We start from the raw sequence: 14,249 nt of genomic DNA on the forward strand, positions 1-14,249 counted from the left end.
GAAATGTTACTGAAACTAACTGTTGCATTTAAAAGGAATCCTCATTATATACATTAATAAAAATAATCTTTATAACGACCAAAAGTAGTAAACAGATTTCATTTACTAAATGTTTGGAAAGAAAAGGGATGATAATCAAAGGGGAAAATGCACTTGACTTGAAAGTAATCAAAGGGATAATAAAATGCACTTGACTTGAAAACAACTAAGTGATCTATTTTAAGGTTGCCAACTGGAAAGTATTTATTTGCATTAGAAAATGCTGGCACTTCTGACATATTCAAGAGAAATGATGATTAACTTTTATGTTAAACATTTTACTTCCTTGGCTGTTTTATTAATGTAAGAAAGGATTTGTGCTCTACATTTGGAAATTTAAAAGACATTTTTATTACCGCCACCCCACCTCCACAAAACCCCTATGTAAGCATAATAAGGACTGTAGTTTTTCTCTCTCAAATGTGAAAAATCTACCATTCTCATCTACAAATATATACGGAGTACCAGAGTGTGCAAAGTAGGTTGCCAGAAGACTATTGCTAATCACACATTAAGCCTTGGGGTCCAGAAATCCAGGAGGATGCGACATTCTGCCGGGTTTAGTCATCCACTGAACCATTAGGTGGCTACTGAGAGGTCCAGCCAGTTGCCCTTCCCTGTCTGAGATGAACCACTGAGAGACTCACTACGTTAGCATGAATGTCGTCTGAAGCTGAGGGGGAGGAAGTGCAAAGCAGCTGCTTGAGCTCAGGGCATGTACCAAATTATCCTTGGATTAGGAGCCTTAGGTATGTAACTGGCTGGTCCCATTTAGTAGATGACAAATAGTGCTCACTGAAGATAATGGAAAAGCAAATGAGTTCCTATTATATGAAACAGAAGTGTTACTGAAGCTGCCTGTTGCATTTAAAAGGAATCCTCATTATGCACATTAATAAAAATAATAAGATACACTGGTTTCTCATTTAAACACTGATGTTTGTGCACTGTCATGCAACATAACATGATCACATCAAGCTCATGGCTCTACACAGATGAGGACTAGACTGTGGAATACATGTGGACCCACTACCCACTAGATTGTGGGGCTTCCTAGTAGCTCAGTTGGTAAAGAATTCACCTACGATGCAGGAGACCCCGGTTCGATTCCTGGGTCAGGGAAGATCTGCTGGAGAAGGGATAGGTTACCCACTCCAGTATTCTTGGGCTTCTCTGGTGGCTCAGTTGGTAAAGAATCCGCCTGCAATGTGGGAGACCTGGGATGGATCCCTGGGTTGGGAAGACCCCCTGGAGAAGGGAACGGCTACCCACTCCAGTATTCTGGCCTGGAGAATTCCATGGACTGTATAGTCCATGGGGTCACAAACAGTTGGACATGACTGAGTGACTTTCACAGGGCACTACATTGCGAGAATAGTAAGGTGGAGAAACTTAAGAGTTTTCTAGGGCTCCTACCATAGAGAAAAGATTTCCACAGCGCTCAAGTCCCACTCTAATGCAGAAGAGCACCCTGACAAACGTTCCAGGCAGCTAAGACACAGTAAGGGTCCAGCAGACAATTCTGACTGCTAGTTACTGGGTATTCCTTTGCATAGTACTCATAATACTCTGTTTCTAAAAGCTCCACAGTTTTCTTTCTGATTTTGACAGCATCTATGGAGTCTTGCAAGGGAGCAGTAAAAAACAAAAGATATTATTTTTAGAAGGGTTTTGGAGCTCAGAAATCATTCTCACTGCCTATCCCTGAAGAGAGGTGAGTCATCATGCCTCAGGGTTGAGCATGTCCGGAGACTAGCTGTAATCAGCATTCAGCTGAAGTTTTACAATTTCTAGTCACATTTTGCTGGTTGACTTATGATTAATATAAATTTTATATTCACGGAGTAGCTCAACTCAGACAGGTCTACTTAAGGACAGCACTAGAGGCAAGAAAGTAAAACAAAGATTTATTCACATTTCATTTTTAGTCAGCATCTCTAATCAATAGAAACAAGTATGACAATATTTTAAAACGTGTCAACGATTTGTTTTAATCAATAAGGAACAGTCTGGAGAGAGTGAGAAACTGGTTCAGTTTGCTAGAAACATTTCATTCTTGAGGAAATTTTGCACAATTAGTTCAGATGCTGACTACACAGATTCCTAGACAGAATTATGGTCCTGTGGGCAGATCTTACTATTGTATATCACATTTGATTAATCAACTTTGAGGCATTTGTATATTATTAAAAAAAATAGAGACTTCCTTTAGTGTCACTGCTTCAAATAAATGTGTCAAATAAATGCTGTAAGTATACTTTCTGGAGTTGCTACTTCTGCAAGTGATTCGGTTTTCCATATTTTTATTACTTGAGGCTTTTATTTTAAAAAGCTTTCCAAAACAGTACGAGTTTCTTCTAATTAAGTCTCAAGGGACATAAACATGGTCCTCTGTGATAATGTGGAATGTTTTGTATGTACGATTTTGCTCAAACTAGTGAAAATATGTATGCCTGGAATTTCAACCAATGGCTTGCTTTAGCCCTGTTCTCTGCTGCTGGTTTCCTTTTCAGGGGAAATCACCAATGAATGAAAACAACTGTGATATTTAAAAATAAAATATAGGCCTTTGGCAGTAAGGAAAGGAGATGAAACTCTGATTTTAATTTCTAATGACTCTCCCAATCACAGCTTATGTGCACACACTGGACTCTCGTCTTCTTGAGGCAGGGGTATAGTCTATTCATTGCTGTATCCCATAGAGTGCCTCATGCAAAATGGATTCTGAATAAACATCTACTGAACCAAGATGAATGGAATGAACTTTAAATCTAAGCTGCAGAGTCCACCTTTACCTTCCCCAAAACAATGGGATGGTGATTTCAAGATATAACCACCCTCTGAGTATTCAGTGATATATATTCTGTACCTTGAGCACATCTGCAGTAGCAAGAATGAGAGTGATATACCATAAAGAGAGAACAGGGTCCACATGGATAAGGCTGTATCTACTGGCCACTACACTGTGCAGAAATTTCAGAGGATGAGTATTTCCACTGGAAATCATATGGGAGAGGCCATGCTAGAAATTAGTTTCACTTCACAGAGAGATGTTTACATACCTTCAAGCTGAAAGATTTACACAAGGGCTACCAGAAGGAAGGTCAAAAAGTCTTTTGAGTAATTTGTGCAGTCTATAAACTTACATTTAAAATCTCAACTAAAATTAGCAGCATTACTGGCTAGAAGTAACTTCCAGTCCATTAATATTGAAGACTTGCCATCTTATATAATCAAAACTTTAAAAGTATAATTAATGTTGGCACATATAATATATTCTTAATATTTACATATCACTCCCACATGTTTAGTTGCTTACCATATAATTCCTCCCCAGAAGAATGAGAAAAATACATAAAATGCTAAAGAACCCCAAATCACAAGGTGGTTGATCCATGTCCAGAAACGAGTATCCAAGGCGAGCTGAAAAGATACAACACAGGAAATTTCATGATGTGTACACACTACACCAGGCAGTATCTAGTGGCATTCAATAACTCATACATGATACCTGTGGGAGGATCCAGCTTGGCCAGGCAACCAAAGCCAAACGGCACTAGAAGAACAGAACCAGACTTCCCAAAGAGCTCTGCCCCAAGATATTTAGATGCCAGAGTACAGGCATGGAGGTATGGACAAGGAAGTACCCACTGTAGATGCCTCACTACTGAAGGAAGGACAAGGAATGAAGTCATGGTAAGATCCTGGACACTGGAGCCCCCATGTCCTTAAGTGGTGGTCGTCAGGAAGCTGATGGCAAAAAGAGAAGCCCTAGCTGGTGGAGGCAGGTATACTGAGGATCAGGAGAAGAGGGAAAGAGTAGCTAGGAAGAAAAGACCAACTACACAAAGGAGTCATGAGACCTCAAACACAACATAAGGGAGGTTACTAAATGAAAAGGCAACTAGCTCTACATATCAGGCATCATGGAACCACAGATTGCGGGTCTATGTAACATGCCTTTCAATTGCAAACCCCACAGCTACTCCATTGAATCAATAACCTTTTCAGCTGCCTGAGATTTTAATCCTTTCATGTTTCCTCCAGGACTGATTGTTTCTTCTGACTGTGGCACCTGGGATTTTCACATGCAATCTAAAAATAAAACGTATGGTCCACTCTGCTTTCTTAAAATTTCTGGGCCACAATGCTTACTATACAGGGCATTTCATTCTTGAAGAGGAGGTGGTGTCCGTTTTGTTACTTGCTGTTCTGACACCCTGCTCCTTAGCTCTCTGTTAATAGTCGCTCATTCATAAATAGGATATTGATAACATTGTGAATGCAGCCCAGTCTTGAATCCCCTCCACCCCACCCCCCACCAAGCTGCTAGGAAACATGTCACAGTAATACTCATGCAAAGAGGATGGACTGGATGGCTTTTCAGAGACAGATGAAAAATGTTGTAGTAAGGCCAACTTTAACTACAAAGGGTGCTTGAAGGCCCTGGGGCCATATACAAGGCCAGGGGTAAAAAAGGGTGGAGAGAATCCCCTTTTAAGTCATGATCCTATGAAATATAACAGTAAATAATAATAATTAGTATCTATTGTACCAATCTCGTTCTATGTGCCAGACACTACTTTAACTGCTTTATACATATTCACTAATTGACTTCTCATAAAAAATCCCAGGGGAGGTAGGTGGTCCTTTTATTTCTATTTCATAGAAGAGGAAATAGAAATGCTGAGAAACAAGGTCACTTGCCCAAGGACACCCAGCTAGTAAGTGGCTAAACCGAGTTGAATTGTAACATTTTCTAGCAAGCCTAAAATATCACTGAAATAGTACATGAAGAATGCAAACATGTTAGTTCTATTCAGTATGACAAATGGATCACGTATAAAAATGCAGAGGGGAAATGGTTAGAGGCCCTTTGTCAATTATACTTCTGAATCTAGTTCTGATCAATGGGCAGAATGAAATTCATTTAAAGGTACTCATTCTTGGACTCCATGTGAGGTGTTTATTACTGGAATGATCAAAATAATTCGATTATACCTTCAACTGTAACGGTGGCCCAACTCATGAGTCTTAAGGGCAGTATTCAGCATACAGCATTATTACACGGCTGCATGTTAATGACAACGATTTTGCCAAAACTGCTTTCCTTGAATGTTATCTGCCATATATTCTTATGCATTTCATCACTAATATGGGTAAATTTCAGTGATGAACACATTATATGAAATATCATCACTACCAAGCTCTTTGGCACACATATTTTGCTCACGGACACTTATTTTCAACTTAAGTATCCAAATTCCTTTAAGGACTGGCCTTCTTAAACAGATATATAACTTAAAAAATATTCAAGTATTTAACATGGAAACACACTCACAGTCCATTTATATACCACTTCTCATAACATCTCAAAAACAGCAGGAACAAAGGAAGAGATTTCCAATATAAGTATCGTATATTAAAAAAAAAAGAGGATAGACAATATACTGGAAAAAAATGGATCACAAATAGTATACAAATGTCCAAATCTCTAATACCACACATAATTTTAATAAGCATTCAGACTTGAATAACAGCTCACAGTAAAAATTAAGATATATTAGTATAAGACCAGAAAGTATTAAAAAAAATATGGTGTTAAACATATTTGAATAATAAAAATCTAACCTTCAGAGTTACGGTGAATACCAAGATTGTAAAAATAATGGTTCCAAATGTCCAATTTCCATATACCTGAAAAATATTCAACAATTACATGTACCATGAATACACAAGCCTGCTTAAAACAATAAACAGCCAGTTTAATCTTGTGTGTAACTGACAAGGATTTTTGTATAAATTGTTTAGGGAAATACCTGCTCAAAAGATCAGGCCAATATGTTGGCTTTTACTGTAAGCCTAAATTTTCTTGAAGAGGTACACCACATGTGTGGTTGGTAGGGTTTATTTCATGAATCCATGTAGCATAAAACAAAGAACAGACTAGCATGATACAGACAGGAAAAATTCTGTTCTACCAGTAATGTTCATAAGACAACTCATTTGGATGTCTCCTGTCTCTACAGAGTTTGATATGGGCTTTTCCTGTCATATTGCTCTGAAAGTTAAAAGTCACTAAGTCATGTCTGACTCTGTGACCCCATGGACTATACAGTCCATGGAATTCTCTAGGCCACAATACTGGAGTGGGTAGCCTTTCCCTTCTCCAGGGGATCTTCCCAACCCAGGGATCGAACCCTGGTCTCCAGCATTGCAGGTGGATTCTTTTCCAGCTGAGCCACCAGGGAAGACCAAGAATACTGGAGTCGGTAACCTATTGCTTCTCCAGCAGATCTTCCTGACCCAGGAATCGAACCAGGGTCTCCCGCATTGCAGGCGGATTATTTACCAACTGAGCTATCAGGGAAGCCCAATATAGCTCTAAAGATCTCAAACAAGGACTAATTTGCAGACAAATGAACTTACATTATAAAAATAGAGTATATGGTGATATGGTGACAGGGTAACTAGACTTATTGTGGTGATCAATCAGTACATACAAATATCAAATCATTATACTATACAACTGAGGCATATGTTACATGTCAGTTATATCTTAATAAAAAAACAAAATAATTTTGTGGCTATAAATATTACAGCTGTTAGCATGTGCACATCAAAGAAAAGCAGATACCATGTATAAATCCGAACGATGGCAATGAATGGCACATATGCTTACCAAATGCTGTCAAGATCTGAATGCATAACATTAAAACAGAAAATGAAATGTAAAAGGTTTTTAAAAAATAAAAACAAAAAATTAAGGTTAACAGCAAAAAAAAAAAGGATTTGATCAAATCATACATGGTGTTATGTTTAACTTCTGATAGTAGTTCTTATCACAATTTTAGCAAACATACAATAACATCTAATTCATTTGGACTTAATGAACTCAAAATGAGAGATGAATTAAACATAGGGTGGGTTGAGGCTCCCCATGCACCACCAGTAGAGTTTGCTGAGCAAATGAACCATATCAACAGAATTGTGGAAGAGTATAGTCAGCTGTCTATAATTTATGTACCAAATAAACATAAAATAAAAAGATAAAGTTACAGAATCAAGTCATAAAGCTGAAGGGATCTGAGAAATCATACAATCTAATTTCTTCTGCTTACCACTGGGCAAAGGTGACTTCGAAAACTGAAGTGATTGGCCTGAGGGTGCACACAGATTCACTAGGGAACTCTCCCTGGCAAATGCTATGTGTACCTACACTAAAGTACTAAATCTGTATTTCATCAACACTTACTCAGTGATTAAACTGATTTCTGTTAGTCCAAATTAGAGAGGTTTTAACTGTAGTACCTAATTTCAGTATATCATTCAAATTCACTGAGCCTATCACTTCTGTAGTAGATGGTGATTGCATGGTTCTAGACATAGTCATTGTACTCAGTAAAGTCTTTTTGAAACTTAGCTTTGCTTCACATGATTATAAACTATGAACGACCAGAAAAGAGGAAGCTGAGAAATAGCAAAGAACCTAGTGGAAGCGGCATGCAAGGTGGGTTCGATTTTCCACTGTGTGGCTGCCAAAGACCTCACCCCATCAGCAATTCTCTCCTAGAGCACAGCCAGGGCAAAGTCACCCCAATGCAGGTGCTGACCTACGGAGTCGCTTGCTGGGAAGACACTGGCAGGATCAGTGTAGCCTTTCTGGAAAACACTATGCACCCATGTGGAAAGGAAGGAGGAAGAGAAGGGAATTCCTAATTATTGGGCAAATACTACAAACATATGGCAGCTACCTCCTTGCACTCTAAGCACAGACTAAGAACTGAGTGGGGACAGACTTTGCTTTTAAAACAGCAAAACCCTGGCTCACATCAAAGTGTACAGGTTCAAAGCCTGAAGTCCCAAGAATTCTGTTCATCTAGTAAAAATTACAGCCAAGTTAAGCTTCCCGAGGTTTGCACATAAGCTTTCTAGTTAGGTGTGCAAGCAGGAAGTGATTTTTTACTTTGACATTTCAATTGTTCTAAGGATGCTGTGAGAACTAAATACCATACCTTTAAGAAATAATTTGCAAAATGATTACAGCTATAGTATGTGTATGATAGACCCAATGCCTATGGAAAAAATTAAGCCATGCTTATAACAGCAAAACACGTAATTTTTTTTACCTTTCCATTTTCATCTAAGGATGTAGTCTGAAAAAGAAAGTAAGTCCCAAAGAAAAACACGGTTCCTTCAAATGCAGCCAGAAATGTCCAGTATAGGAATGGGCCCAACTGTAGCATGGCGTTTCCAGATATTTTCCTATTGAGAAATGGGAAAAAACACAAGTTAATGAATCTCTGTAGGCTGTTTATTTAAAGATACAGTGAAACGCTGAAGGTGCGCATGGGGTTTGACCCTGTTTATAGAATGAAAGTTCCTCATGAGGGATTGGTAGGCTTTCATTAAAAGATCAAACAGAGACACAGATTTGTCTTTGTGTAATCACCTACTGTCTGAGGTGTTGGAGTAAGTTGTTATAGTGCTTCTAAGTTACGATTCTGATCACTGACAATATTAATATCATCAATAATAATAATCAGCTCATTTATTGAGTACTTATTATATGCTTATAAAAATGGGTTAAGAGTTTTATATAGTCCATTTGTGTACACACAAAAACCACGAGATAGGTATTCTTATCACTACCATTTTCAAATAATGAGCCTCAAAAAGGTGTATCATAACGGTTTCCAAACTCTGATCCACACTGGAATCACAAGGGGATCTTTAAAGACATTGATGTTTGGCTCCCACTCTCATTCTGATTTAACTGGCATGAGGTATAACCTGGCTAACCAGGACAATTTTAAAACTTCCCAGGTAGGAGTTCCCTGGTGGTCCAGTGGCTAAAACTCTGTGCTCCCAATGCAGCGGACCCAGGTTCCATTCCTGGGCAGGGAACTAGATCCCACATGCTGCAACTAAACATACTATACACTGCAACTCAAGAGTTCTCTTGCCGCAACATAGATCTTCAATCCCACGTGCCACAACTAAGATTGAGCACAGTCAAATTTTAAAAAAGTACAAATCCCCAAGTAATTCTAATGTGCAGTAAAGTTTGGGAACCACTACTACAGCTATATGCCAGAGCTGACTTTAAATCACATGCTCTCAACCAAACAAGCTACCATGACTTTGTAACTATAATTATAAAAATACTTCTTTTAATCAAGATTTCTTCCTGGGAATTTAACCTTTCTTAGGTCTTGTGGTGCCCTTTATATTTTTAAAATGAGTCAAATAACATGTCTGAAGCTGTACAGCCAGGCTTTGATAAATGGCGGGTGGACAGATCCAAAGTTTAACATCCATCAAAAATAAGAGTGTTCTGGGTACAAGTCAGGATGTCGAAAAAGGCTACCGATTCTAATGGGACAGAGCTACAGAAAGAAGATAGGTCTGTGCATGGAATTTTTTAGCTTCTATTTCAAATTCCTCTTAATATGTATCAAAAAAATCACTCAAATAGAGTACCTGTTGCCAATATTATGAAGACTGTCATTGAGCTGTAATGAATAAGAAAGACCTTTGTAATGTAAGTGCAACTGATCCCTGTTCTGTTGGTATGGAGTACTATGGGCTTTTCTGAAAAACAGCAATTAAGCAACTTTTACCTACTAAGATGTCCAAGTGCACACAGAAATCAGCAATGGAGCTGCTGCTGCTAACTCACTTCAGTCGTGTCCGACTCTGTGCGACCCTATAGATGGCAGCCTACCAGACTCCTCTGTCCCTGGGATTCTCCAGGCAAGAATACTGGAGTGGGTTGCCATTTCCTTCTCCAATACATGCATGCATGCTAAGTTGCTTCAGTCATGTCTGATTCTGTGCAACCCTATGGACAGCAGCCCACCAGGCTCCTCTGTCCATGGGATTCTCCAGGCAAGAATACTGGAGTGGGTTGCCATTTCCTTCTCCACAGCAATGGCGGTGATGCATAAAGCTATACGCTGCTATTTGCCCTAGAAAGCTGCAGGAGGAAACAGGTAACTGCTTTCCAGAAATGAGCTCTACCCACAGGCAGTAAGTCACGTTCGCAAGGCAACTGGGAGCCACTGGGAAGGCAATTCTCTCAAAGAGCCTTGAAAGGAGCACCCAGCAAATGCCAGCCAATGAGGGTTTTGAGAGTCACTGAGTGAGGTTGAGGCAAGAAGTGGTTCCTCTCTTTCCAGCCAGTCACTGGATTTACATCACGCATTGTGGGAAGAAAGGAAGTAGCATCATGGTGTGTTGGGTTATAGCTGAGGTTTCCCAGCTGAACTCAGGTGAATGACGGACCTGCTGTAACTTAGAATGTGGTAGCTAACGTGAAGAGAACAGGAGGGAATGAAGATGAGGGGTGCTGACCAGCAGCACAGGCCTGAACATTTCCATATAATCGGAGGCAGCAGGTGTACCGAGACCTTTCTTTTGCCTTTTAAAGTGGTAGAAGACTATGCCTCTACCCTCGAAACAAGTACTACAGTTTACTTTTCAAATTTCTCTCAAAAAATATGAAAAGATCCAGTTACATCACATTTCACATCAAAACTTTTGGTAAACGCCTGCATCACTAAGTCCATGAAGGTGACATCTATAATATGTTACATAAGGCTACACGTCACATTAAATGGTATAAATGTGGAGAAAGCCACATATGAAGACTGGAGCTTCCTGTTTACAAAGGAACACTCAGAGCAATGGAGCAATCTCCAACACAGTGACAGGCTGAGAGCAGCGTCTCGTCAGGGCAGGCAGGCAGGAAGCCGCTTTTTGGGCTATGTGATAGGTATGCCCTGGCTTTCATTTCTCCATCAGATGTGGCAACTATTACCCTCTATGCAAAATTACTTAAAAATTCATGAGGAGGCTTCCCTGGTGGCTCAGTGGTAAAGAATCCACTGGCCAATGCAGTAGACATGGGTTCGATCCCTGATCCAGGAAGATCCAGGAGCAACTAAGCCCATGAGCCACAACTATTGAGCCTGCGCTCCCTAAGAGAAGCCACCTCAGTGAGAAGCCCATGCATACAACAACTAGAGAGTAGCCCCTGCTTGCCACAACTACTGAAAGTCCCGCATGCATCAACGAACATCTACCACAGCCATAAATAAATAAATAAAAGAATAATTAAAAAATCATGAGCTACACCCATGTGTCGTTACTAAAACTTCATAGAAACCCTTACAAGAATTTGTACTCAATAGGTTGCTTCAAGTTTTCAACATTCTTAATGTGCAAAAGTGCTCAGCATAGCCCTGAAGTTATGTGGAGAAGGGTGTTATTAATAGCACAGTAAGATTATATAGCTCCCATTTACTGAAAATTTTGGCATGGCAACCCATTCCAGTATTCTTGCCTGAAGAATACTCATGGATATAGGAGCCTGGTGGGCTACAGTCCATGGGGTTGCAAAAAGTAGGACAGGACCGAGTGACTAAGCACATCGAAATTTACTATGTGCACTGCTGTGGGCTTCCCCAGTGGCTCAGTGGTAATACATCTGCCTGCAATGCAGTAGACTTGGGTTTGATCCCTGGGCCAGGAAGATCCCCTGGAGTAGGGCATGGCAATCCACTCCAGTATTCTTGCCTGGGAAATCCCATGGACACAGGTGCCTGGTGGATTAGAGTCCATGGGATCACAAAGAGTTGGACATGACTGAGAGACTGAGCATTCATGCGGGCACCCCTGTAAGTTTTTCCATGTAGTCACTCATTTAATCCTCCCCTAAACACTGTGACTAGATCTGTTGTTACTGAAGAGGAAACTAAGGCCCATCTCAGTCAAGTGACTTCAGCAAGGGCAGAGCTGAGATTAGGCATAGGCAAGGCTACAGCTCTTGGTGGCATTGAACAAGAGGCATTCTGCTCCCTGCCACCCAATCCCTCTTCCACCAGAGTCACTGCACTACTGGTCTTCACTTTAGTTGTTGTCTGAAGATAGAACACTGCTGCTCAAGATTTGAAAACCACCAGCCTGTGGAAAAGAGCCCAGGTCTGGTCATCAGGAGGAGGGAAATCAGATCTTGCCCTGGCCTCTCATTATAACCTCTATCCTTAGGCAAGTCATTTCTGGCCTTGAGTCTTCATTTATTTAAACAAGAGGGTATGAGAGCTCATGCTCTGGAAGATTTCTACCAAGGGTGCTATGATTCTTCTGTTGATCAAACTATACCTTTGCAAGAAATACTAGAGCAGAACACATTAATGCCATGAGGAAGCAATCAGCAAATACCAGATTGGGGGAAACTCTACAAGGTAAATGATTAGGTTTTGTTAACAAATAAATTGTCAAAATAACCTACAGATTAAGAGAGTCTCAGAAGCCTATTAACCAACTGCAGTATATGGGCCTTATATACAGTTTCAAATAAGCATGCTATAAGACATGAGTCAACTGGAAAATCCTGAGCATTGACTGGATATTTGACGATATAATGGACTTGTTAAATTTTTAGGTATGGTAGTGTACTGAATAACTATTTTATATAACGATTGATATTTGCTTAAAATAAGTCCTTGATAGAGAAGACAAGATTATTAATGAAGTAGGATTGGCCATGAATTGATATTCAAGCGGAGTGGTGAGGACAGGGAAGTTCACTATATAAATAATATTGTTGCTACTTCTGTGCATGTTTTAAATTTTTTCATAATAAATATCTTTAAAATGAGAACAAATTTTATAACTCTGGTTAAGTCTGCTGCTGCTGCTAAGTCACTTCAGTCGTGTCCGACTCTGTGCGACCCCATGGACGGCAGCCCACCAGGCTCCTCCATCCCTGGGATTCTCCAGGCAAGAATACTGGAGTGGGGTGCCATTGCCTTCTCTGTGGTTAAGTCTAACAATTCCTAATTGTGACTTTATGAGTCATACACCTTCACTTTGCACAAATTAACCTTACTCAACTCACTCTACTGCAGTTGCTACCCACTATTCAATAATGCTTATAATCTGCAGTAAATTAACATCTTTATCCTTAGCTGTAGGCTTCACTTACAAAAATCCAATTAATCAAAGGTTAAGCAACTGGGGCTAGTGCCAAATACCCATCCAAGAGAAAAACAACTATTTCCAACTAACACAACATGAATATAAAGGCTTGATGAGTTAATTATTTTCTTCAACAATGCCATTTTAGAATGGGGGCTAACAAGGCAGGGAGGCTATGTTCAGGGGCAGTTTACAAAAGAAAGCCTAACATAACATCGTCAGTTCAATCTATTATATCTTTGGGTGGCCCTTTTTTGGGTGAGGGGGTTGTTTCAGTTGCTAAGTCGTGTCTAACTCTGTGACTGCATGGACTGCAGCATGCTTCCCTGTCCTTCACTATCTCCCAGAGTTTGCCCAAACTTATGTCCATTGAGTCGGTGATGCCATCCAAACATCTCCTCCTCTGTCCTCCCCTTCTCCTCCTGCCCTCAATCTTTCCCAGCATCAGGGTCTTTCCAATGAGTCAGCTCTTCACATCAGGTGGCAGGTGAGGAGATGGCAGGTAGTTAAAACTAGTCTGTCTTCATCTAAGACTCTAGAACTCTATGACAATGTAGGCAAAGTTTCAGGAACTACTGATTCTGAACTAAATAATTTCACCCATCCAAGTATAAGACATATACCCAGGACAAGTCATTTTCCAGCTGGATGGTTTAGTTTAAGTAGCTAAAAATTCAGAACAGAACCATGTAATCAAACCAGGAGGGAAGTTCTGTGTCTTTCTGACCTGCAGATAAAATGAAACCCACAACTTTGAATGTCTGAGGGGATTTTACCTTACATATGTTCAACTTACATGTACAATCGGGGATCTGAGGTCAATGTGTCAATATTGATGTGCTGTTCCAGTAGACTGTAGGCCAGGATGGGCAAGGATGTGAAGCAGATATTGTACATTGTAAGGTAAGCAGCATCATACAGTGGCTATAATGACAAACCACAAAAGAGAAATAAATGTACTGGAACAATCATCTGCCAGAGGATATTAAACTGTCTAGAAAAATCACAAGCTAAAACAAGACAGTTTCCTTTCATACTTCGTGTGACAGCACAAAAACGTTTTGTAAATAAGGTCACTCTGATGAGTACAGAAAAGAAACTAACATATTGTAATACATCATATTAATATACTCTCCCTTTAAAAATAGGCTCTTATTCAGAATGTTTACATGCTATAAACTCTATTTCTAACAGATACTAAACAAGAACTTTTCAAAAAATTTTCA

The 14,249-nt window shown here is 39.8% G+C and overlaps 1 protein-coding gene across 3 annotated transcripts in view; it reads right to left on the reverse strand.

The window, feature by feature from the left end:
• Positions 1 to 14,249, reverse strand: part of ATP11C (ATPase phospholipid transporting 11C) — a 168,682-nt gene that overhangs the window by 12,127 nt on the left and 142,306 nt on the right. For all 3 annotated transcript variants that reach the window (NM_001293100.1, NM_001435168.1, NM_001435169.1), the window contains 4 exon segments: positions 3,359 to 3,462; positions 5,671 to 5,736; positions 8,169 to 8,304; positions 13,820 to 13,947. In NM_001293100.1, coding sequence (NP_001280029.1) covers positions 3,359 to 3,462; positions 5,671 to 5,736; positions 8,169 to 8,304; positions 13,820 to 13,947 — 434 coding nt within the window.

Source organism: Bos taurus, chromosome X (genome assembly GCF_002263795.3).
Source record: "Bos taurus isolate L1 Dominette 01449 registration number 42190680 breed Hereford chromosome X, ARS-UCD2.0, whole genome shotgun sequence".
Classification (NCBI taxonomy): Eukaryota; Metazoa; Chordata; class Mammalia; order Artiodactyla; family Bovidae; genus Bos; species Bos taurus.